Source organism: Pseudorasbora parva, chromosome 1 (assembly GCF_024679245.1).
Source record: "Pseudorasbora parva isolate DD20220531a chromosome 1, ASM2467924v1, whole genome shotgun sequence".
NCBI classification, from domain to species: Eukaryota; Metazoa; Chordata; class Actinopteri; order Cypriniformes; family Gobionidae; genus Pseudorasbora; species Pseudorasbora parva.
In genome coordinates, this window is record NC_090172.1 from 1,248,680 (window position 1) to 1,273,106 (window position 24,427).

Genomic DNA, 24,427 nt, shown 5'->3' on the forward strand with positions numbered 1-24,427 from the left:
ATTACAAAGTAAGAAGAGCATGTTTGCATACACAAAATATAAAAAAAAGTTTGTCAATTACACAAATGCCATTAGACTACATTATTAAAAGCACCCAAACGTTAAGAGCCCTTACCAGACATTGGTCCCATTGAGTTTATTTGCTAACCTCATGCGTATTATTGAGCAGCTCCTCCATCTCTGAGCTCAGTGGTGTAGCTTTACCAGCAGATGGTGCCTCCGTCTCTCCGGGGAGAAAGGCTCACCATATGAGCTCTCTCGGGGAAAACGTGATTCTATTGTAAACATGGTGGCCTGGATGAGCTAATGACAGTCTCTGGAGAGTCAACTGTATTGGAAAATGTTTCAATAAAACATTTTTGAAATTTGTTCATCAATGGCTTGCATCTCCCACACACTGAAAAAAAAAGACTTTAAATTGATTAAAGGGTTAGTTCACCCCCAAATTTAATTTATGTCATTAACTCGTCTCCCTAATGTCGCTCCACACCCGTAAGACCTCCGCTCATCTTCACACACAGTTTAAGATATTTTATATTTAGTCCGAGAGCGTATGCAAGTGTATGCACACTATACTGTCCATGTCCAGAAAGGGAATAAAAACATCATCACAGTAGTCCATATGAGACATCAGTGGGTTAATTAGAGTCTCTTGAAGCATCCAAAATACATTTGGGTCCAAAAATAACATGAATCATGAATCGATTCGCTGACTCATAACCGTTTGAATCTTTATTTGAGGATTGAACACAAACGCGGAAGAGAAGCCAATGCTGAATAAAGTCGTAGTTTTTGTTATTTTTGGACTCAAATGTGATACATTTCATATTTGGCTGAACTAACCCTTTAATGTTAGTTATGCCACTGTTGGCTGCTGATGTTTAGTTGAACCATACATGGTTAATTCTACAGTTATTGTAAATTATAATGAATGTACCTTAACTACTTAATCAGTTGATGTGAACATTACTGATTTAATGGTTAATTGTAAATTTTGACATAATAAACTGTTCAACTTCATTGTATTTATGTGTGATTTGTGATGCATGTATTTGATGCAGAGAAAATTATTACATTTATTTGGTTTAAAATAGCAACATTTACATAATAATAGTAAGTAATATAAATTAATTCAACTAAGTAATTCAAAATTTCAAATGGACAAACATTATAAAATCTACTTAATTACTTCATAAGAGTAAATAATACAGATTTATAAAATTTTCACAATAGTTATGCTCCTTTTAAAATTAAATTTACTTGATTACTTTTAATAAATACAACATGCTAAGTTAAATATAATTAAGTAACATTTACTTAATGTCTTTGCAAATGTTACATTTATAGTTAAGTACATTTTACTTGATATTGGCAAGTAAGTTGTACTTGATATCGCAGCAGTAAATTTTACTTAGAAAAACTGAGTGCAAATTGTTACAAAGATTTTATCAAGTAAATCTTACAAGTTGTTTTTATCAGTGTAACTTAATTTGATTGTGTTCAATCCACTTAAATATAAGTTTAATTGAAGTCAAACCTAATCCATTTGTGTTGTTACATGAATGATTTGTGTTGCATTAACTGAAACTGGGCGGAGCTTGTTAGTTCCCAGCATGCTTTGCATATGGCTAAATCAAGAGTGAGTAAATGTTGTTATTTTATATGTAAAAGTATTATTTTATGTATTTTTGAGCAAGATGATTAATATTCAATTATGTTGGAATTATTAGAAAAAAAAGTAAATTACAGTGGGTTACCATTGTGGAGAAGAGTGGAGCGTTTGCTCACGATGTGGATGGATAAAGCTAATGTCCTACTATACGGCTTTGCTCAAGGAGCTTTTAATGCTTAGCGTTTAAGATGCTAATGTGTGTTATTGCTACACTCTAAAAAATGCTGGGTTAAAAACAACCCAAGTTGGGTTGAAAATGCACCGACCCAACAATTGAGTTGTTTTAACCCAATGGTTGAGTTGTTTTAACCCAGTGGTTGAGTTGTTTTAACCCAAATGGTTGAGTTGTTTTAACCCAGTGGTTGAGTTGTTTTAACCCAATGGTTGAGTTGTTTTAACCCAGTGGTTGAGTTGTTTTAACCCAAATGGTTGAGTTGTTTTAACCCAGTGGTTGAGTTGTTTTAACCCAATGGTTGAGTTGTTTTAACCCAGTGGTTGAGTTGTTTTAACCCAATGGTTGAGTTGTTTTAACCCAGTGGTTGAGTTGTTTTAACCCAGGGGTTGAGTTGTTTTAACCCAATGGTTGAGTTGTTTTAACCCAATGGTTGAGTTGTTTTAACCCAGTGGTTGAGTTGTTTTAACCCAATGGTTGAGTTGTTTTAACCCAGTGGTTGAGTTGTTTTAACCCAGTGGTTGGGTTAAATGTTGCTTAAGACAACCCAATTGCTGGGTAAGAACAACTCAACCATTGGGTTAAAACAACTCAATTGTTGGGTCGGTGCATTTTCAACCCAACTTGGGTTGTTTTTAACCCAGCATTTTTTAGAGTGTAATGTGTGTTATTGCTAATGTGTGTTATTGCTAATGTGTGTTATTGCTAATGTGTGTTATTGCTAATGTGTGTTATTGCTAATGTGTGTTATTGCTAGCTGAAAGTTTGTCAACTAGCTAGTGCAGTGTTATAATTCAGTGACGTTAACCGTAACATTAAAATATATGAAACTGAATTGGATTAATGAATAAATGATTATGAATGCCTGAATCATGTCAGGGAGCTGTATACACTGCAAAAAATGCTTTTCTTACTCAATATTTTTGTCCTGTTTCTGGTCAAAATATATAAATATTCTTTAAACAAGAAGTATTCACTAGACAAGCAAAAGTTATTGTCCTGTTTTGGGAAAAATAACTCAAAATGAAGAGAGTTTTTGCTTAAAATAAGATAAATAATCTGCCAATGGGGTGAGAAAAATAATCTTAATTCAAACAGAAAACAAGATTATTTTTCAAATTTAGAAAAAAAGTTACCTGGTTGCCTTAAAATTTTGAGTTAATATGAACATTTTAGAGATTTGACAACCTTTATTAAAATATTATTAAAAGATTTCGTAAGCATATTGGGTAATTGTGTGTTTTATTTCTGATGGTGCAGCCAAATTGTGCTATTTTCATGATTTATCACATTTTTTATGTGGTTCAGATGCAATAATATTTTGAGTTTCTATTTATTAAACAAATTTCCTTCATTGTATCAACTCATTTTTTTTTATTTCAATAAACTCAAAATTTTAAGGACACCAGGTTACTTACTTTTTTAAGTTAAACCAACAATAACCAACATTTTATTTTTTTACAGTGTAGAAACAAGACAAAAATACTAAGTAAGAAAATCGTTTTTTGCAGTGTAAAATCCGCTTTGAATTAACTGGATCACTTAAAATGTATTCATTCCATGATGAGCAAATTACACTCTTTTTAACTTAATTGATTCATGTGGGACCGACGTACAAAATTAAATCATGTAAATCCAACACACTTTTTTTTCCAGTGCAAATCACGTCAGAACATGTGATTCCTGCACCACATGTGACTTTCACAACCGTCGAGCAGCTTTTGTCCCCAAACTAGATGAGCCCAAAGCAGGCAGGCCTGTCTGAAACACTGTCCAGATGTGGTCACTCTAAGCTAAACTACTCGCTCCGCCGTTCAGTCATAAGTCAAACAACACTCTCTTCACCACATAATTCCCTGCACTACATTAAACAGCTCAGCCGCTATTGTAAACCCTGCAGTCGGTGGCGTGGAGGAGCGCTTCGGATGGAGAGACGTCCCAGTGGAAACAATTTGGAGTGCTTAGTTTGCTCAACAAGACAAATATGGCAGTAAAACCATTTATTAACATCTGGTGTAATGGGGACGGAGAGAGTGGGGTTGAACCTCTTAAAACAATGATGGTTCGAGGCCTAAAGAGAGAACACTGCAAAAAATGCTCTTCTTTTTACAGTCCAAATATCTAAATTTTTAATATTATAAAGTAAAATTACATAAGAAATTTATTTTTGTTTTCTGGGGAAAAATATCAAAATGAGTTTTTGCTTAAAACAGGCAAAATGATCAGCCAATGGGGTGAGAAAAATAATCTTATTTCTGTTTGGGACGGAAACAAGAAACAAGATTTTTTTTTTTTTTTTTCATGAGAGGTGACGTGAATAGCACTGATGATCTCTTCATCACGGCTCCTGTTAAGGGGTGGGATATATTAGGCAGCAAGTGAACATTTTGTCCTCAGAGTCGATGTGTGTGAAGCAGGAGAAATGGCCAAGCGTAAGGATTTGAGCGAGTTTGGCCAGATTGTGACGGCTAGACGACGGGGTCAGAGCATCTCCAAAACTGCAGCTCTTGTGGGCTGTTCCCGGTCTGCAGTGGTCAGTATCTATCAAAAGTGCTCCAAGGAAGGACCAGTGGAGAACCGGCCACAGGGTCATGGGCGGCCAAGGCTCATTGATGACCGTGGGGAGCGAAGGCTGGCCCGTGGGGTCCGATCAAACAGACGAGCTACTGGAGCTCAAACTGCTCCAGAAGTTAATGCTGGTTCTGATAGAAAGCTGTCAGAATACACAGAGCAGCTCAGTTTGAGGCGTATGGGGCGGCATAGGGTGAACTCTGACCTGCCGAAAGCACCAACAGTGGCACGTGAGCATCAGAACTGGACCACGGAGCAATGGAAGAAGGTGGCCTGGTCTGAGGAATCACGTGTTCTTCTACATCACGTGGATGGCCGGGTGTGTGTGTGTGTGTGGCTTACCTGGGGAACACATGGGCCCAGGATGCACTATGGGAAGAAGGCGAGCCGGCGGAGGCAGTGTGATGCTTTGGCTAATGTTCTGCTGGGAAACCTTGGGTCCTCCATCCATGTGGATGTTACTTTGACACGCTCCACCTACCTAAGCAGTGTTGCAATCCAATCGAGCATCTGTGGGATGAGCTGAACAAACAAGTCCGATCCATGGAGGCCCCGCTTTGCAACTTACAGGACTTAAAGGATCTGCTGCTAACATCTTGGTGCTAGATCCCACAGCACACCTTCAGGGGTCTAGTGGAGTCCATGCCTCGATGAGTCAGGGGGACCAACACGATATTAGGAAGGTGGTCATAATGTTATGTCTGATCAGTGTAAATAGGAAAGCAAGAGGCTAGCAAAACACAGGCCTAACCAGAACAAAAGGAACAGAAAATATGCTTTAAAATAAAAGTCCCAGCACACAAAAACACTTTTTTGTGTGTTTTAGAGTTGAAAGAAACATCTGTAAAAGTTGAAGGCTGCAAATCATGCCGAGATCGGATCCTCGATTTAAGACGTGAGTTACAATAGGAAGATTTGTGAGCATATGTTCTAATGTTATTATCTTATTATTTAATTTAAATATTTATATTTAAATTATTAGTATTATTAATATATTTTTATTATATTTCAGTCAACACAAAAAGTTAGATTACATGGTGCGTATTTTCTCCTGGAGAGCCAATTTTCTAAATATTGTTATCAGAACAAAACATAAATACTGTTATTATTGATCCCTTTAGATCCCAAAATGTTCCAATGCTTTGATTTAAGTTTAAAAAGATAAAGTTAAACATCATAAAACACACCGAATGCACCACGATTTCCCTTTTGATTAAATACACATGACCGAAAAATCTTGAGGATTTAAAGGGATAGTTCAGTCAATAATGAAGTTGTCATTCCAAACCTCTATCACTTACTGCAGAACATAAACGAATATAAACAGGGTTTTTTGTCCGTATACGTTAACATTTGGGTGAACTATTCCTTTAAACGTTCCTATTATAAATGCATGCACTGTTTATGCCATGACATGCACATCAAGACCTGCAGGCGTATTTACCTCCAGAATGCCCAGAAACCTCCTGGATATCACATCTCCTGCAGGACCGTGAGGGGGTCAGAAGCAGGGCACTGGAGAGAAATCTGCTGCGGTACAAACCCTTCCCAGCCCATCTGAGCTCCGGCCGAGTGTTGTCGGAGGTGGTGGAGGCTTTCAGGGGGTTGACTCTTTCTTTCTGAGCTTGACAAACCACAGAGCTTTCCCTGGTAAATATCACGAAGGTCTAGCAAGACTTGGAATAAACACAAAGGAAAGTGTGCGAGGGGAGGGTTTACCCTGATATTGTGGTGTGTTATGAGATGAATATATGACGGATGTCTGAGTCGAGCTGTTTTCTGCCCATTGCAAAAAGCAGCTTTAATAATGTTTAAACTGGTGTATTATGCTGCTGTAAATAAACTGGAACATATTTTTGCACCAATATTGTGCACTGTCTGATCGTTCCCAAAAAAAATAAATTAAAATGGGTGGAGCTACACAAGGCCTATAGTTGTGAAAATGGGTGGAGCTACACAAGGCCTATAGTTGTGAAAATGGGTGGAGCTACACACGGCCTATAGTTGTGAAAATGGGCGGAGCTACACAAGGCCTATAGTTGTGAAAATGGGCGGAGCTACACAAGGCCTATAGTTGTGAAAATGGGCGGAGCTACATAAGGCCTATAGTTGTGAAAATGGGCGGAGCTACACAAGGCCTATAGTTGTGAAAATGGGCGGAGCTACACAAGGCCTATAGTTATGAAAATGGGTGGAGCTACACAAGGCCTATAATTGTGAAAATGGGCGGAGCTACACAAGGCCTATAGTTGTAAAAATGGGCGGAGCTACACAAGGCCTATAGTTGTGAAAATGGGTGGAGCTACACAAGGCCTATAGTTGTAAAAAATGGGTGGAGCTACACAAGGCCTATAGTTGTGAAAATCGGTGGAGCTACACAAGGCCTATAGTTGTGAAAATGGGTGGAGCTACACAAGGCCTATAGTTGTGAAAATGGGTGGAGCTACACAAGGCCTATAGTTGTGAAAATGGGTGGAGCTACACAAGGCCTATAATTGTGAAAATGGGCGGAGCTACACAAGGCCTATAGTTGTGAAAATGGGCAGAGCTACACAATGCCTATAATTGTGAAAATGGGCGGAGCTACACAAGGCCTATAGTTGTGAAAATGGGCGGAGCTACACAAGGCCTATAGTTGTGAAAATGGGCGGAGCTACACAAGGCCTATAGTTGTGAAAATGGGTGGAGCTACACAATGCCTATAGTTGTGAAAATGGGCGGAGCTACACAAGGCCTATAGTTGTGAAAATGGGTGGAGCTACACAAGGCCTATAGTTGTGAAAATCGGTGGAGCTACACAAGGCCTATAGTTGTGAAAATGGGTGGAGCTACACAAGACCTATAATTGTGAAAATGGGCGGAGCTACACAAGGCCTATAGTTGTGAAAATGGGTGGAGCTACACAAGGCCTATAGTTGTGAAAATGGGTGGAGCTACACAAGGCCTATAGTTGTGAAAATGGGTGGAGCTACACAAGGCCTATAGTTGTGGAAATGGGCGGAGCTACACAAGGACTATAGATGTGAAAATGGGCGGAGCTACACAAGGCCTATAGTTGTGAAAATGGGCGGAGCTACACAAGGCCTATAGTTGTGAAAATGGGTGGAGCTACACGAGGCCTATAGTTGTGAAAATCGGTGGAGCTACACAAGGCCTATAGTTGTGAAAATCGGTGGAGCTACACAAGGCCTATAGTTGTGAAAATGGGTGGAGCTACACAAGGCCTATAGTTGTGGAAATGGGTTGAGCTACACAAGGCCTATAGTTGTGAAAATGGGCGGAGCTACACAAGGCCTATAGTTGTGAAAATGGGCGGAGCTACACAAGGTATATAATTGTGAAAAAGGGCGGAGCTTCACAAGGTATATAATTGTGAAAAGAGGTGGGGCTACACAATATCTATAGTTAGGAAATGGGCGGATTTACACAAGGTCTAAATTTTTTGAAAAGGGGCGGAGCTACAGTTAGTTTTGCTGTGTACTCTGCTATTCTTTTACATTTAGATCAATTTTTAGAACGTATCTGTATTCTTATAGTTATCGTCTTTGGTGTGAACGAGCCTTTACTCTGGATACTGAGTCTTTATATTGTTACCAAAGAAAACAACAGTTGTATGTGTGCTGTATCTTGAAATATGTTCAACATCCAATCCATTTTCTATGAAAGATGCTTGTCAAATCCCCAATTATCTCTGTGATTTATAACTATCTCCTTAGTTTAAACAGCTGTGAAAAAGGGTGAAAAGTAGGTCTTTGCTAACAATAGGAGTATATCTGGAACACATTTATCGGTCCAAACGTTATGGGTTACCTCTAAGTGAACCCCATTTTTTAAACTTTGGTTTGATGTTGAATAATGCAGATTATTAATATATTATTTTCCTAATCGTGCCCTTCATCTGCCTTCAAGGGCAATTTCCTCTGGCAAATGAAGTTTCTCAATATTGTCACGGAAAAAAAACAAACCCTGTAGACAAGATAGAAGGACAGAGTTTTCTCCTCTAATAATGTACAGGTATTCCTCTGTGCAAGCGGTTCTTTCAGCGATGGAAAGAAGGAGTGTGAAAACACTCTTGATTTCCCTCAGGCGGTGTCCAAGATTTTGTCACGCTTCTCTCCACACACAAATACAGGCTAATATCCCATGAGTGTTGTTTCATGCTGTTCTTGTTTTGAGTTGTGATGAGAAGCTTAGTTTGTACAAGTGTAATCAAACACGTTACAAAACTATATTAAGCTGAAGTAATTAAGCTGATGATTGGATTAGAGCTGGGTTAGGATTTGACATCAGCAAAACAACACGAATACAGCAAGACAATGAAGAACGTGTGTTTCGCTTTTTTATGTGTTTAATTAAATTATGAATCTACTGTAAACTTTATCATTACATGTTATATTACAACGCTATTATATTCTGCACTCTTAGAAGAAAAGGTTCTATATAGAACCCTTTAGGGGTAACCAGGAAAAAGGTTCTATATGGAACCTTTTAGGGGTTCATTCATTATCATTCGTTTTGTCCTTTCCAAATTAAATATTTCATATCATTGACAAAGATTTCACTGCATTATTCAGTGTATCAAATGCATTTATGAATGCATGTGAATGGTCACAAAATTCAAGATATGGGGGTTAGAAAATGTATATATTTATATCATTTTATGTCGTTAATCAATATCACACGAAGAGCGTCATTTCAGTTTTTCTCCTCCAAAAATCAGTATGAATAAAATGTGATATTAAGTTACTGTGACAGATTAATAAACAATAATTTAATTACAACTACAAAATGTTGCAGAATAATGTTATATATATGAATGAATAATAGCCTAAAGAGCCTTTGTGACAAAAACGGTTCTTTTTTTGTCATTATAGAACCTTTTTAGCATAAAACAAACACAAAAAACACAAAAATTATAGCAAAAAAACCTTTTTTTCTACGAGTGTGTGCAGACTTTATCTTATTTTAAAGCCCAAACACCTGTAAGTTTCTCTCCGACTCCTCAAAACTCGAACAGATCGGGGCTTAAAGAAAATCCCCAGCTTCCCACACACATTTACGACGTTGTGGTGCCGTTGATGTGCACTCAACTCGTAAATATAATCTTTTTAATGACATGACTTGAGCACCATTAGTCATTTCTGAGGAGATCGAAATGTGGAAAAATTCACTCGAGTGGGATGAGCTTTTGAAAAATCACCAAAATATTGAAAGTGACCTTCATAATATGCCAGATGGAGAAGAAAATATGAATAAATGTCATCAATACAAGATGTCACAAGTTCATTCTCTGCAGTGGCTGGAGTGTGTGATGAGCCAGATTGAGGGCTTTGCTGAGGTCGGGCCTGGTTGACAAATAGGGAGTGGATGCCAGACAGAATGTGTGTGAAGAGAGATAAGAGAAGATTCACTGAGACAGCGTGTTATTTTCTTGCTTTATTACTTCAGATAAGAAGATAAACCTTTGAGCTTGTGGAATGACCTGCTAAGTGTGAATTAGGCTGATCTTAAAAACTGTGAAATGGAAATGGACAAGAATGCAAGATATTTCAAGTGTTCAGTATTATGTTACAATACATTTGAAGGAATTTAAGTTGATGATCTCCCTTAAAGGGCCGGGTATATTTCATTTTCTGTGCGATCTGCTGAGTCTCGCAGTATAAATGCTTTCTAAACTCTACCGGACGCCAGAGGGCAGCAGTGAGTCAGATATAGGTCAGCATGGGCACCCTGACTGGTCCATACGCCTCAAACTGAGCTGCTCTGTGTATTCTGACAGCTTTCTATCAGAACCAGCATTAACTTCTGGAGCAGTTTGAGCTCCAGTAGCTCGTCTGTTTGACCGGACCCCACGGGCCAGCCTTCGCTCCACGTGCATCAATGAGCCTTGGCCGCCCATGACCCTGTGGCCGGTTCTCCACTGGTCCTTCCTTGGAGCACTTTTGATAGATACTGACCACTGCAGACCGGGAACAGCCCACAAGAGCTGCAGTTTTGGAGATGCTCTGACCCAGTCGTCTAGCCGTCACAATCTGGCCAAACTCGCTCAAATCCTTAAGCTTGCCCATTTCTCCTGCTTCACACACATCAACTCTGAGGACTAACCAAGTGACAATCCATCATTAATGAGATTACATGCGTCCCGATTGGCTTATGCACTATTCAATGCCGTTTTGTAGTATAAATAGTTTCATTAATGTAAAAATACCAAATAGAAAAAGTGGTTACATTTTATTTGGATAGATCACTTTAGAATAAATAACTTTTGTAGTTAGAAACAAATCAATATTTTTAAGAACCGGTTTAAAAAGAGATTTATTTGGGTTAAACAGTTGACCAAAAAGGATGGTGTTTTATACCATTATACTGAATTTGTTCATATTTATAACTTTTCAGTTGATCTTATACAAAATTGTTTGGTTTTTCATGCAATTAGAATGGCTATTAGAATGTAATAATACTTATTTTCATACAGTTGAAGAATTTACTTCTTGTATTAAGTTTCAGGACAAGTTCTGGATGTAATAATATTTTCTTGCGTTCCCTTCTTCCATATAAAACTAGACTTGCTGTTATTACTCACTGGAATCTCTTTTTTTTTTAAACATCTTGATTTAAGTAAAATTTGGATGACACCTCATAAATATTGCATCACAATTGAAGTGAAGGAGGTTTTATATCATTTCAAGTTCACTCAGTCAAGTCAATAGTGTTACAGTGTTTTAAAGGGAACATGGAAGACAATCAATCACTTATTTTGGAAGTGTCCCAAAACCCAAATGATTTGGAAGGAACTCGATAATTACTTAATAAGAAAAGCTATGATTCTTGTTAACTTCTGAGAAGTTGATGTAATGCTAAAATGTTTTTCATATGATGGTGACAAAAATCTTTTGTTTATATTTGATTTAATTATTATAATTGCCCATTACTATATTCATGAAGTCAAATATAATGGGAAAAAAATGCCACCTTTTGAACTAATTAAAATTTATGTTAAAATATACACTATATTGCGAAAAGTGTTGGGAAGTGTTGAAATTTCCTCACTACTAAATATTCCACGCTCAACTGTTGGGATTATAACAAAGTGGAAGCAATTGGTAACAACAGCAACTCAGCCACGAAGTGTTAAATCCCAGAGCGGGGTCAGTGCATGCTGAGGGTCACAGTGCGCAGAACAGCTCCAGACCTCCAGACTTCTGTGGCCTTCAGATGAGCTCAAGAACAGCGGAGAGCGCTTCATGGAATGGGTTTCCATGGCCGAGCAGCTCATCCAAGCCTTACATCACCAAGAGCAATGCAAAGCGTGGGATGCAGTGGAGTGAAGCAGCCGCCACTGGACTCTAGAGCAGTGAGACTCTATTGCTGCGCGTTTAGCTAGAATGCCATACAAAACCAACCCATTGGGCCACTGAATCCGCATTAACGACAACAGTTGGGGCATCAGCCTTAGTCCTAATGGGTTGTTATCATAGCTATCAAAATCCAGTGTTCTGTATTTTCCGTACGTGAGTATTTGTTGTAGCTGGCTATATAAAAAAAAAGAAAAAAAAAGAAAAGTTGTGTACTGTGCTAATTAATTGAGATTTCTTACAGCTCTTACAGGTTGTTGGCCTTGTCTGTTTCGTTGCTTCTATTGCTCTCCCCTTTTTTGTAAGTCGCTTTGGATAAAAGCGTCTGCTAAATGATTAAATGTAAATGTAAATGAGACGTGTTCTCTGAGCGACCAATCACGCTTCAGTCTGACAATCACATTGATGAGTCTGGGTTTGGCCGTCGCCAGGAGAACGGGACTTGCCTGACTGCATTGTGCCAAGTGTAAAGTTTGGTGGAGGGGGGATTATGGGGTGGGGTTGTTTTTCAGGGCTTAGCCCCATAGTTCCAGTGAAAGGAACTCTTAATGCCTCACCAAGACATTTTGGACAATTTCATGCTCCTAACTTTGTGGGATCAGTTTGTGGACGGCCCCTTCCTGTCCCAGCATGACTGCGCTCCAGTGCACAAAGCGTCGCTCCATAAAGACATGGATGAGGAGTTTGGTGTGGAGGAACTGGACTGGCCTGCACAGAGTCCGGAGCTCAACCCGATAGAACAGCTTTGGGATGAATTAGAGCGGAGACTGAGAGCCAGGCCTTCTCGTCCAACATCAGTGCCTGACCTCACAAATGAGCTTCTAGAAGAATGGGCAAAAATCCCCATAAACACACTCCTAAACCTTGAGGAAAGCCTTCCCAGAAGAGCTGGAGCTGTTAGAGAGGGTGGGCCGACTCCAGATTAAACCCTACGGATTAACAATGGGAAGCTCGTGTGTGTGTAGAGGCAGGCGTCAGAACACTGTTGCCAATATAGTGGAAACAATATCAAAAAGTTAAAAAATACAGATGTTTAATAGATACAAGTTTTTTTTTTTTTTTTTTACCCCTGAGATGTATGGTTAGATGTACCCTTGAATTTAATATTAATTAGACAGTCTATACTCCAATGACTGCTAGTTGACATGTAGATGCAAAGTTACTTATAAAGTTAGTAGTATGTCTAAAGTGATTTTTCAAGTGTTACCAGAATACCCGGATGACGCCTTAATTAACAGATAAAGCAAAGTGAGGAATGTTGGACACGTCATGCACTCGACATCGGGGTTCAGACTCTGATGGTGAACGACTAAATATCCTTATAAAGTTTATACACTACACTGTTGAGTACAGAGTGCATAAGTTTTAAAGTGCTTAATTTGGGGTATAATATCGATTCATTTTTAATATAGAGGGGGAACAAGACTTAAGCCAGGACTCAAACTTGGCTTGCCCATAACGCAGCTGCCCAAAGGCCATGGTTTAACAGGGAAAATATTATTAACATGACTTTTTCCAGATCTCAGAGAAGCCGAAATCCAGACAAAGATGCATTAATACCGCACACAATTCATATTAAAGACAAATATTTGGAAGTTCAGAATTCAATCATTTTCTGGCTTCCATCAACAAATCTGTTCTCAGCGAAGCGTTTGCTCATCCCTCCGTGGGTTTATTTTTAGTAAGAGGCCTTTGGAATAACTCTTGCCTTGAAATGGAAATTTAAGATCAACACAATGAGAACTTGGCTCTGCAGCTCGATGTCCTGTGGGAATCCGTGACTTATACAAGTACTCAGAATAAAAAAAATGCAATTCTTAAACACCCACCATACCACAAGGGGAACTCCAAATACTAACAGAGGAAACTGGATTTCCTCTGAAGGGATCTGTGAACTGCAGGATCTTCGGTTTCTGACAGTTTTGTCTATGGTAACTTCAGAGTGTGTTTAGAGGACTCAAAGCAAATAATGGGTCTGCTACTGTACATGACGCATGCATTTATATGGGCCGTTGGAAATGCAAATTATGCATCTAGCTTGTCTAAAAAAAAAAAAAAAATAAGCATTCAAAAATTCTGGGTTTAAATTGGTAAATTACATTTTAAACCCAACGGTTGGGTTTGATTAAAACAACTTACAATACTTGCAAATCACTAACTTGTGATAACGTCTAGAGTGAGTGCAGATGCATGGCAGATACTGTTCCTTTAACGCCGCTGGCTGCATGCCTTCGCATAAACACACTTTCCCAATTAGCTAAACAAACCTTAGAGTTTAATATCTTATCAAGAACAGCACAGACATGCGTAACTATGACCGATTTTATGGCAAGAACTGTCCTATGATAAAACAGAAAAACAAAAACAAAATTTAAACTACTTTTAATTTCCAACAGGCAAATTTACAGCATCAGGTTTGTAAGAACATGCTTAAATATAGACTTAATAAAAGGTAAGTGATGTTGGTGAAGACGGATGTTCACTTCTAAACATGTTTAGCCGACTGGGACAGAAGTTTGATTTTTTGTTAAACTTACCCATGACCCAGATCTTCCACAGTGAGGACAGGGCAGGGCTGTGGCTTTTGTTGTTTGCTGCTGTTGTTGTTGTTTTGAGGGAAATTGATACAAAACGAGACATTGGCCCTTATTTATGAAAAAAGTGTGTACAACAAATTTTCAGCGTACACCCAAACCCACGGTGACTTTGAGATTTATCAATATGGACGTTGGCGTACGGCACGCTCCAATCCTACGCCAGCTCAGGAGTACGTACACACACACACACACACACACACACACACACACACACACACACACACACATACACACACACACACACACACACACACACACACACACACACACACACACACACACACACACACACACACACACACACACACACACACACACACACACACACACACGCACATGCCGTGTTTCCATGTTTTATGGGGACTTTCCATTTCTGGGGATTTCATACTGTACAAACTGTACATCCTATCCCCCTTACACTGCCCCTGCCCCTAAACCTACCCATCACACACACACACACACACACACACACACACACACACACACACACACACACACACACACACACACACACACACACACACACACACACACACACACACACACAGTTCAGGGTGTACACACGTTTAAGTTAGTGCGAAAATGCGCAGAAAAACAATTCCTAACACCACAAAACACACTGACAAAGATATGCTGCATATGCAACAACAGCACAGCAATTATAAACTTTGGTGTTTATTTTTGCGCGACATGAACTTCAATGTTTAGTTTGTGTGACTTTACCAAAGCGTTTGATTTGTAGGCCTGTATTCCTCCAGTGTGCTTTACCTGACGGTTCAGGGTTAGGCCCGGCAGCTGCACACGGACTGGGACTGAGAATATTCAGAATAAAAATGACAGTCTTCTTCTTTTAAATTATAGTTTTTCATAATAATAATGAATTATAAATATTATTACATGTATAATAATAAATTGTCATGCAATTAATGAATGGTCCTCCACATCACATCATCACCATATCGTACACCCCAGTACATGTGCCGTGATACGAAATTAAATGCTAATGGTTTCAAAACATGTTCTGTAAAATAATGCATTGTGATGGTAATTTCTCATCCAAACAGCTATTTAAACTGCTGGAGTGTTTCATAACCCTACCACTATTAACAGTACTCGTAATTTGGGTCCATATTTTGTTTTTGTGGGTGCCTTTAATCCCACTCTTTAAACTCCCAAATAAAACAATTTTGTTATTTCCTACTTCCCTGGTGATGGTCTCGATGGGCGCGTCTCAATCATCCCACTAGTCAGGGCACTGATCAGGGAGTCAGCCCGTTGACTTATGTCCTAATCCAGTGGTTTTCAAACCTGTCCTGGAGGACCCCCAGCCCTGCGCATTTTATATGTCTCCCATATTTGGCACACCCACTTCAGGTCTTGCAGTCTCTACTAATGAGCTCATGAGTTGAATCAGGTGTGTTAGATGAAGGAGACATACAAAATGTGCAGGGCTGGGGGTCCTCCAGGACAGGTTTGAAAACCACTGTTCTAATCAGTGCCCTGACTAGTGGACTAGTGAGATGATTGAGTGCGCCCGATCTCCACGTCGGAGAAGTTTTGCTTCTTTGCCGTCTTCTGTTTGTCCATGGCGTAAAATAAGGGGGTGGGGGAGGCGGAGACTTTAATATATAGGGGCGTGTTATTCTAATGACGATCGTTTTCACCCGCGGGATTTATCAAGGGCAAGTATTGCGTACAACTGAATTGCAGAGGTGCGCACAGCTTCATAAATCAGGCGATGAGAGGAGTGTAAGCATAATCTTACGCCAACATATACGCCCGTTTCTACGCAAGATTGATAAATGAGGGCCATTGGGTCTAATGGATCTGCGTATGAACTTTTTTCACGAAAAAATCATGATTTACCAAAAACTTTTGCACTTAATGTATTCTAAAAAAGAAAGAAGAAAAAGTAGAAGAAGAAAAAAAAGAAAACATGTATGATTAACCGAAACCATAAAAAATGTCTCTTATATTTCATTTTAACACAATATTATACACCGATCAGGCATCAGTAACATTATGACCACCTTCCTAATATCGTGTTGGTCCCCCTGACCCGTCGAGGCATGGACTCCTCTAGACCCCTGAAGGTGTGTTGTGGTATCTGGCAGAAAAATGTTAGCAGCAGATCCTTTAAGTCCTGTAAGTTACGAGGTGGATCGGACTTGTTTGTTCAGCTCATCCCACAGATGCTCGATTGGATTGAGATCTGGGGAATCTGGAGGCCGAGTCGACGCCTCAAACTGGTTGTTGTGCTCCTCAAACCATTCCTAAAGCATTTGTGCTTTGTGTCAGGAGCATTATCCTGCTGGAAGAGCCACAGCCACCAGAATACCGTTTCCATCAAAGGCTGAACATGGTCTCAGCAATGCTTAGGTAGGTGGAGCGTGTCAAAGTAACATCCACATGGATGGAGGACCCAAGGTTTCCCAGCAGAACATTGGCCAAAGCATCACACTGCCTCCGCCGGCTCGCCTTCTTCCCATAGTGCATCCTGGGGTCGTGTGTTCCCCAGGTAAGCCACACACACACACACACACCCGGCCATCCACGTGATGTAAAAGAACACGTGATTCCTCAGACCAGGCCACCTTCTTCCATTGCTCCGTGGTCCAGTTCTGATGCTCACGTGCCACTGTTGGTGCTTTCGGCGGGGTCAGGGGTCAGAGGTCACCCTATGCCACCCCATACGCAACAAACTGAGATGCTCTGTGTATTCTGACATTTTGGAGATGCTCTGCTCTTGCTGCCTAATATATTCCACCCACTAACAGGTGCCGTGATGAAGAGATAATTAGTACTATTCAATCCATTAATTTACATTATATTATATTAGATTATGTTAATTGTATTTACAGCTGGCTAATGAGAAGTCTTTATGAACTGTGTTTATTGTGTTTGAAATGAAGCTTATGCGTTCTGCCAGGATGATTCAATGTTACATCACTTATCACATTCAGACCTATTCAATCAAGTCATAATTCTCAGAGTGTAAAAGATCTGTAATTAAACATGTCTGAGTTCACAGATGCTGATGCCAACATTACCTCTATCCTCCCCACCACCACCAGGTCGGTCGGCAGGAAATGCAGAGTCCGTTACGCTCGAGACGAGGGCTACGCCAAAGAACCTCTAATAACAATACTTGCTGGTCTGCTAATACACTTGCAATGTTATTATACTCCATATGGTCTTTCTGCTAGAACTGGTTTTCAGGGACTCACTCGGCATTGCTCGAGGATTGTACCAGAGCTTGCCTGTTCAGGGTTCAGTTTGAGCTGATCAGACTCATCAGAACTCATTTCCCAGCGCATTCAGCGTCTGCTCATATTCACCATCTCAATCATATCCTCAAAACTATCATCTTCAGCATTTTCATAATCAATATTCTGATCTCTGACAGCTTCTTCAGCAGATCCACCATCAGTGACACTCATATTCGACTGCTCTCAGAACTTCACTGAGTTTGGCTGATCATATTTCCTGTTTTTTTGTTTACTGCCTGCTGTGACTGTGAGTGAAACTTCACTTTATTATTGTGTCTCAGACATCGCCACCTTGAGGAATAAAGGTGAACTGCACTAATTGAGTCATCGAACGTTTCAGTTTGCTAGTGACCCTATACAGTTTTCATTATAAACAATTAATGGGAAAACAGACATTCTTTTATATTAAAAAATATCTATCTTTTAAAAACTAATGAGTGGGAGAGTAATGAACATCCATGGTTGATAAAGACCTGATGTACACATTTAAGGATTAAGAGAAGTTCTCCTGTGTATATAAATATGAAATAATCCATGCAATTATTAATGCATGAGTCCCATTGTCTTAAATCACTGTGAGGGTTTGACAAACAAAAACACTGTTAGTGAAATATATGGGCAAATATGTGATAATAAGAGCAAAAAAATTCAAACCACATAACTGCTCACAGCATAAGACGAGAATGAAGAAGAAGAAACGTGATAGAAGCATTACTGACGCACATGTAAAATAACATGAGCATCAAACATGACACAGCATATAAATCAAATCTTGTCTTTGATTTTCTCCGTTTTTTATACAAAATGTTGCATTTGTTAATGAAACTTACCCACATTCAAGTGTTGATAAAAATTAATGCATGAAGCTAGAATTAAATGTTCGCTTTAAGAATAAAAATTAATGCCTAAATAGGAACATAATAGTATACTTAAAGAGCAAAAATAATATATAAAGAGTAAACTGTAAGTAGGAAGTTGAGCCTACTCAAAGAAAACTTAGAAGTATACTTTCAAGTATGTAAGGGATAATCAGGGCTTGGCTCATGTTTAATTCTGTTTCCTGTGTTTGAGTTTGTTTCCTTGGTTACTTATTGTTTTATTATCATTTACACCTGTGATTCAGTTCATTGATTGGTTTGTTTGTTTAAGTTTCTTTCAGTTAATTGTCAGTTCTCATCACATTTGCTGTGGTTGTTTTGTTCTTGTTTCTAGTCTTGAGTTTTGTTAAATAAAGTCTTAAACTGCTTTCTTTAAACTGCCTCTACTGTACATGCATGAATTAGCATTTTTACCCCGACCTAAAGTTTATTTAAATTTGGACCTAAAGGTCTTTACATTTGGATAAAAATATAACTTTTTTGTTATAAAAACAATGGGTGAGAAAAAGTAATGCAAAAGTAACGCAACACATTTAATTTCTTTAAAAGTAACTGTGTAACTTAATTAGTTACTTTTTAAGGGATTAACGCAATATTGTAATGCATTACTTTTCAAAGTAACTTAGTAACAAAGTAACTTTAAGAAAGTTAGACAAATATATATATATATTACAGAAGTATTTGCATGTGTTTATATACATCTATATTATATATGAATATAAATATTTTTTATATAAAATACAATTCTCAATTTCTCAAAAATATACATTCATGTGTTTTTATACATAATAATTATACAGAATTATTACACACATATTATGTAAACAAATATTTTGGATGTGATCAATCGATTTGACAGCACTACTTACTACACAAAGTATTCTTAAAAGTGTGTGTGTGTGTGTTTGTGTGTGTGTGTGTGTGTGTGTGCGTGTGTGTGTGTGCGTGCGTGCGTGCGTGCGTGTATGGATGTGAGTGTATATACACACACACATACAAACCCAATTCCAAAAAAAGTTGGGACACTGTACAAATTGTGAATAAAAAAAGTAATGTAATTTACAAATCTCATAAACTTATATTTTTATTCACTATAGAATATAGATAACATATCAAAAGTTGAAAGTGAGACATTTTGAAATGTCATGCCAAATATTGGCTCATTTTGGATTTCATGAGAGCTATACATTCCAAAAAATTTGGGACAGGTAGCAATAAGAGGCCGGAGAAGTTAAATGTACATATAAGGAACAGCTGGAGGACCAATGTGCAACTTATTAGGTCAATTGGCAACATGATTGGGTATAAAAAGAGCCACTCAGAGTGGCAGTGTCTCTCAGAAGGCAAGATGGGCAGAGGATCACCAATTCCCCCAATGCTGCGGCGGACAAGAGCGGAGCGATATCAGAAAGGAGTTTCTCTGAGGAACACTGCAAAGAGTTTGAAGTTATCATCATCTACAGCGCATAATATCATCCAAAAGATTCAGAGAATCTGGAACAATCTCTGAGCGTAAGGGTCAAGGGTCAAAACCAAACTGGATGGCCGTGATCTTCAGCCCTTAGACGGCACTGCATCACACACAGGAATGCTACTGTAATGGACATCACAACATGGGCTCAGGAATACTTCCTGAAAACATTGGTGAACACAATCCACCGCGCCATTCGCCGTCGCCGGCTAAAACTCTACAGGTCAAAGAAGAAGCCATATCTAAACATGATCCAGAAGCGCAGGTGTTTGCTCTGGGCCAAGGCTCATTTAAAATGGACTGTGGCAAAGTGGAAAACTGTTCTGGGGTCAGACCAAATTTAAAATTTGAAGTTTTTTTTGGAAAACTGGGACGCCATGTCATCTGGACTAAAGAGGACAAGGACAACCCAAGCTGTTCTCAGCGCTCAGTCCAGAAGCTGATCTCTGATGGTCTGGGGTTCATGAGTGTGTGTGGCATTACACATCTGGAAAGGCCATCAATGCTGAACGGTCTATCCAAGTTCTAGAGCAATATCTGCTCCATCCAGACGTCGTCTCTTTCAGGGAAGACCTTGCATTCTCCAACATGACGATGCCAGAGCACACACTGCATCAATTACAACATCATGGCTGCGTAGAAGAAGGATCCGGCACTGAAATGGCCAGCCTGCAGTCCAGATCTTTCACCATTAGAAAACATTTGGCGCATCATAAAGAGGAAGATGCGATAAAGAAGACCTGAGACAGTTGAGCAGCTAGAAGCCTGTATTAGACAAGAATGGGACAACATTCCTATTCCTAAACTTGAGCAGCTCGTCTCCTCAGTCCCCAGACGTTTGCAGACTGATATAAAAAGAAGAGGGGATGACACACAGGGGGAAACATGGCCACGGCACAACTTTACTGAGATGTGTTGATGCCATGACATTTTTTTTCCCCTTAAAATTATACATTTTCTCAGTTTAAACATTTGATATGTCATCTATGTTGTATTCTGAATAAAATATTGAAATTTGAAACTTCCACATCATTGCATTCTGTTTTTATTCACAATTTGTACAGTGTCCCAACTTTTTTGGAAATGGGTTTGTATATATAAACAAAAACTTTTATGTTAGATGTGATTAATCAACTTGACAGCTTTTACTACATAAAGTATTCTTTAAAAAAAATCTTAATACATTTCTGTAAGGGTTGTGTTGACAAAAAGTCCCATTGACAGTGTTATATCCTTCATAATGATGCTACGAAAATCACAAACAGAATATATTTGTTTTTTATCTACAGCTCTGACAGAAGGCCTGGTGAACTATAAGAGAGTATCAGCACACACACACACACACACACACACACACACACACACACACACACACACACACACACACACACACACACACACACACACACACACACACACACACACGTCAAGAGGTGTATCAATCACCTCATGGTGCTGGAACCTCCTCCATACTGATATATTTCTCAAATTAACGTAAACATGACTCAACATTAGGTCAATACAATCACGCATTTTCAACTCACCCCATGTTGAGTCTTCAGATGAAATATCTCCAGTGAAAACTGTATCTTTTCCTCACTCTGCTCTTTCTCCTCTTCCAACTTTCTCTCCTTGACAGAGGCTTCTAGTAGAGGAGCTTTTATTTATGTCCTTTTTTGGGGTTGGAGTGAATGGAGCGCTTACTGGACATTACATTACTCCCTTGCTGTTATACCCGAAGAAACTTTCCCTTCCCGCTCTCTCTCTCTCTCGCTCCCTCCCTCATTCTCTCTCTCTCTTTATCTCTCTCTCTCTCTCCTCTCTCTCTCTCTCTCTCTCTCTCTCTCTCTCTCTCTCTCTCTCTCTCTCTCTCTCTCTCTCTCTCTCTCTCTCTCTCTCTCTCTCTCTCTCTCTCTCTCTCTCTCTCTCTCTCTCTCTCTCTCTCTCTCTCTCTCTCTCATCCCAATCCACCCCAGATATCTGATATAACCGATCACCTTCAGGTGTGTTTGTGTGAATGTTACCAGCCTGTGTTTGAGAGAATCACTGGCATTGATTTAATGTGTTTATTAAAGCTATTGCGGTTTTGTGTATGTCTCTCTGTTTGTCTTATGCCATCACACACAGGTGAAATATGGCAAGGAAAGGGTTTCAGGTTCACTTGTCCAGGACACAAAAACATACCCAGTCATTAAGTGCTCTCAAAGGATTGTTAATATGAAGCAACAGGGAACCAACAAGGAACAACTCGTGCCACTGAGTTTAACAAATCCAGGTAACTAGACTCTGGGGCCGCACAGCCCTGGTAAACATCCAGAAACCTGGTCTCAGGAGAGCAGCAGATCTACAGCCTCCTCATTACTCAGAGACAACACCTGATTTGGCCAGTGTCATTCATTTTCCATGGCATGGTTTAATATATATTGGTACATTTATACACATAACTTTTTAATTTATGCACAAAATTTGTGATATCTCTTACAAAAAATAAATGCATTCAACTGTGCTATTAGTATACTCCTTTTATACTAAAAATAAGAGACTTCAGTCTACATTTTATGTACTAATCAGAGATATGCAAAATATACTTAAAGTTCCCAGGAAATCAAGTATAAGTATATAAATCAACTTTAAGTATAAATTGGTTAGCCTTACTGTTATCTATAAGCTAGTGTGCTCCAAAACAATGACAAAATCGGACACTTGTTCACACATTTACTATTGGTGAATGGCACAGTGCACTATATAGGTATATATATATATATATATATATATATATATATATATATATATATATATATATATATATATATATATATATATATATATATATATATATATATATATAGTGCACTGTCTGATCGTTCCCTATCCCCTATATAGTGCACTGTCTGATCGTTCCCTATCCCCTATATAGTGCACTGTCTGATCGTTCCCTATCCCCTATAAAGTGCACTGTCTGATCGTTCCCTATCCCCTATAAAGTGCACTGTCTGATCGTTCCCTATCCCCTATATAGTGCACTGTCTGATCGTTCCCTATCCCCTATAAAGTGCACTGTCTGATCGTTCCCTATCCCCTATAAAGTGCACTGTCTGATCGTTCCCTATCCCCTATAAAGTGCACTGTCTGATCGTTCCCTATCCCCTATAAAGTGCACTGTCTGATCGTTCCCTATCCCCTATAAAGTGCACTGTCTGATCGTTCCCTATCCCCTATATAGTGCACTGTCTGATCTTTCCCTATCCCCTATATAGTGCTCTGTCTGATCGTTCCCTAGCCCCTATATAGTGCACTGTCTGATCGTTCCCTTGCCCCTATATAGTGCACTGTCTGATCGTTCCCTAGCCCCTATATAGTGCACTGTCTGATCGTTCCGTAGCCCCTATATAGTGCACTGTCTGATCGTTCCGTAGCCCCTATATAGTGCACTGTCTGATCGTTCCGTAGCCCCTATATAGTGCACTGTCTGATCGTTCCCTAGCCCGTATATAGTGCACTGTCTGATCATTCCCTATCCCCTATAAAGTGCACTGTCTGATCGTTCCCTATCCCCTATATAGTGCACTGCCTGATCGTTCCCTATCCCCTATATAGTGCACTGCCTGATCGTTCTCTATCCCCTATATAGTGCACTGCCTGATCGTTCCCTATCCCCTATATATTGCACTGCCTGATCGGTCTCTATCCCCTATATATAGCACTGTCTGATCGTTCTCTATCCCCTATATAGTGCACTGCCTGAGCTTTCTCCTATCGCCTATATAGTGCACTGTCTGATCGTTCTCTATCCCCTATATAGTGCACTGCCTGATCGTTCTCTATCCCCTATAAATAGCACTGTCTGATCATTCCCTATCCCATATTTAGTGCACTGTCTGATCGTTCCCTATCCCCTATATAGTGCACTGTCTGATCGTTCCCTATCCCCTATATAGTGCACTGTCTGATCGTTCCCTATCCCCTATAAAGTGCACTGTCTGATCGTTCCCTATCCCCTATATAGTGCACTGTCTGATCGTTCCCTAGCCCCTATATAGTGCACTGTCTGATCGTTCCCTAGCCCCTATATAGTGCACTGTCTGATCGTTCCCTATCCCCTATATAGTGCACTGTCTGATCGTTCCCTATCCCCTATAAAGTGCACTGTCTGATCGTTCCCTATCCCCTATATAGTGCACTGTCTGATCTTTCCCTATCCCCTATATAGTGCACTGTCTGATCGTTCCCTATCCCCTATAAAGTGCACTGTCTGATCGTTCCCTATCCCCTATATAGTGCACTGTCTGATCGTTCCCTATCCCCTATATAGTGCATTGTCTGATCGTTCCCTATCCCCTATATAGTGCACTGTCTGATCGTTCCCTATCCCCTATGAAGTGCAATGTCTCATCGTTCCCTATCCCCTATAAAGTGCACTGTCTGATCGTTCCCTATCCCCT

The 24,427-nt window shown here is 39.4% G+C and overlaps 1 protein-coding gene across 1 annotated transcript in view; it reads right to left on the bottom strand.

The window, feature by feature from the left end:
• The window catches only part of pde5ab (phosphodiesterase 5A, cGMP-specific, b), a 74,208-nt gene extending 52,497 nt beyond the window's left edge, over nt 1–21,711 (bottom strand). The window contains exon 1 of the mRNA XM_067451150.1: nt 21,530–21,711. Coding sequence (XP_067307251.1) covers nt 21,530–21,534 — 5 coding nt within the window. The 5' untranslated portion in view covers nt 21,535–21,711. The remainder of the gene's footprint in view (nt 1–21,529) is intronic.
• Between the last annotated feature and the right edge of the window lie 2,716 nt (nt 21,712–24,427).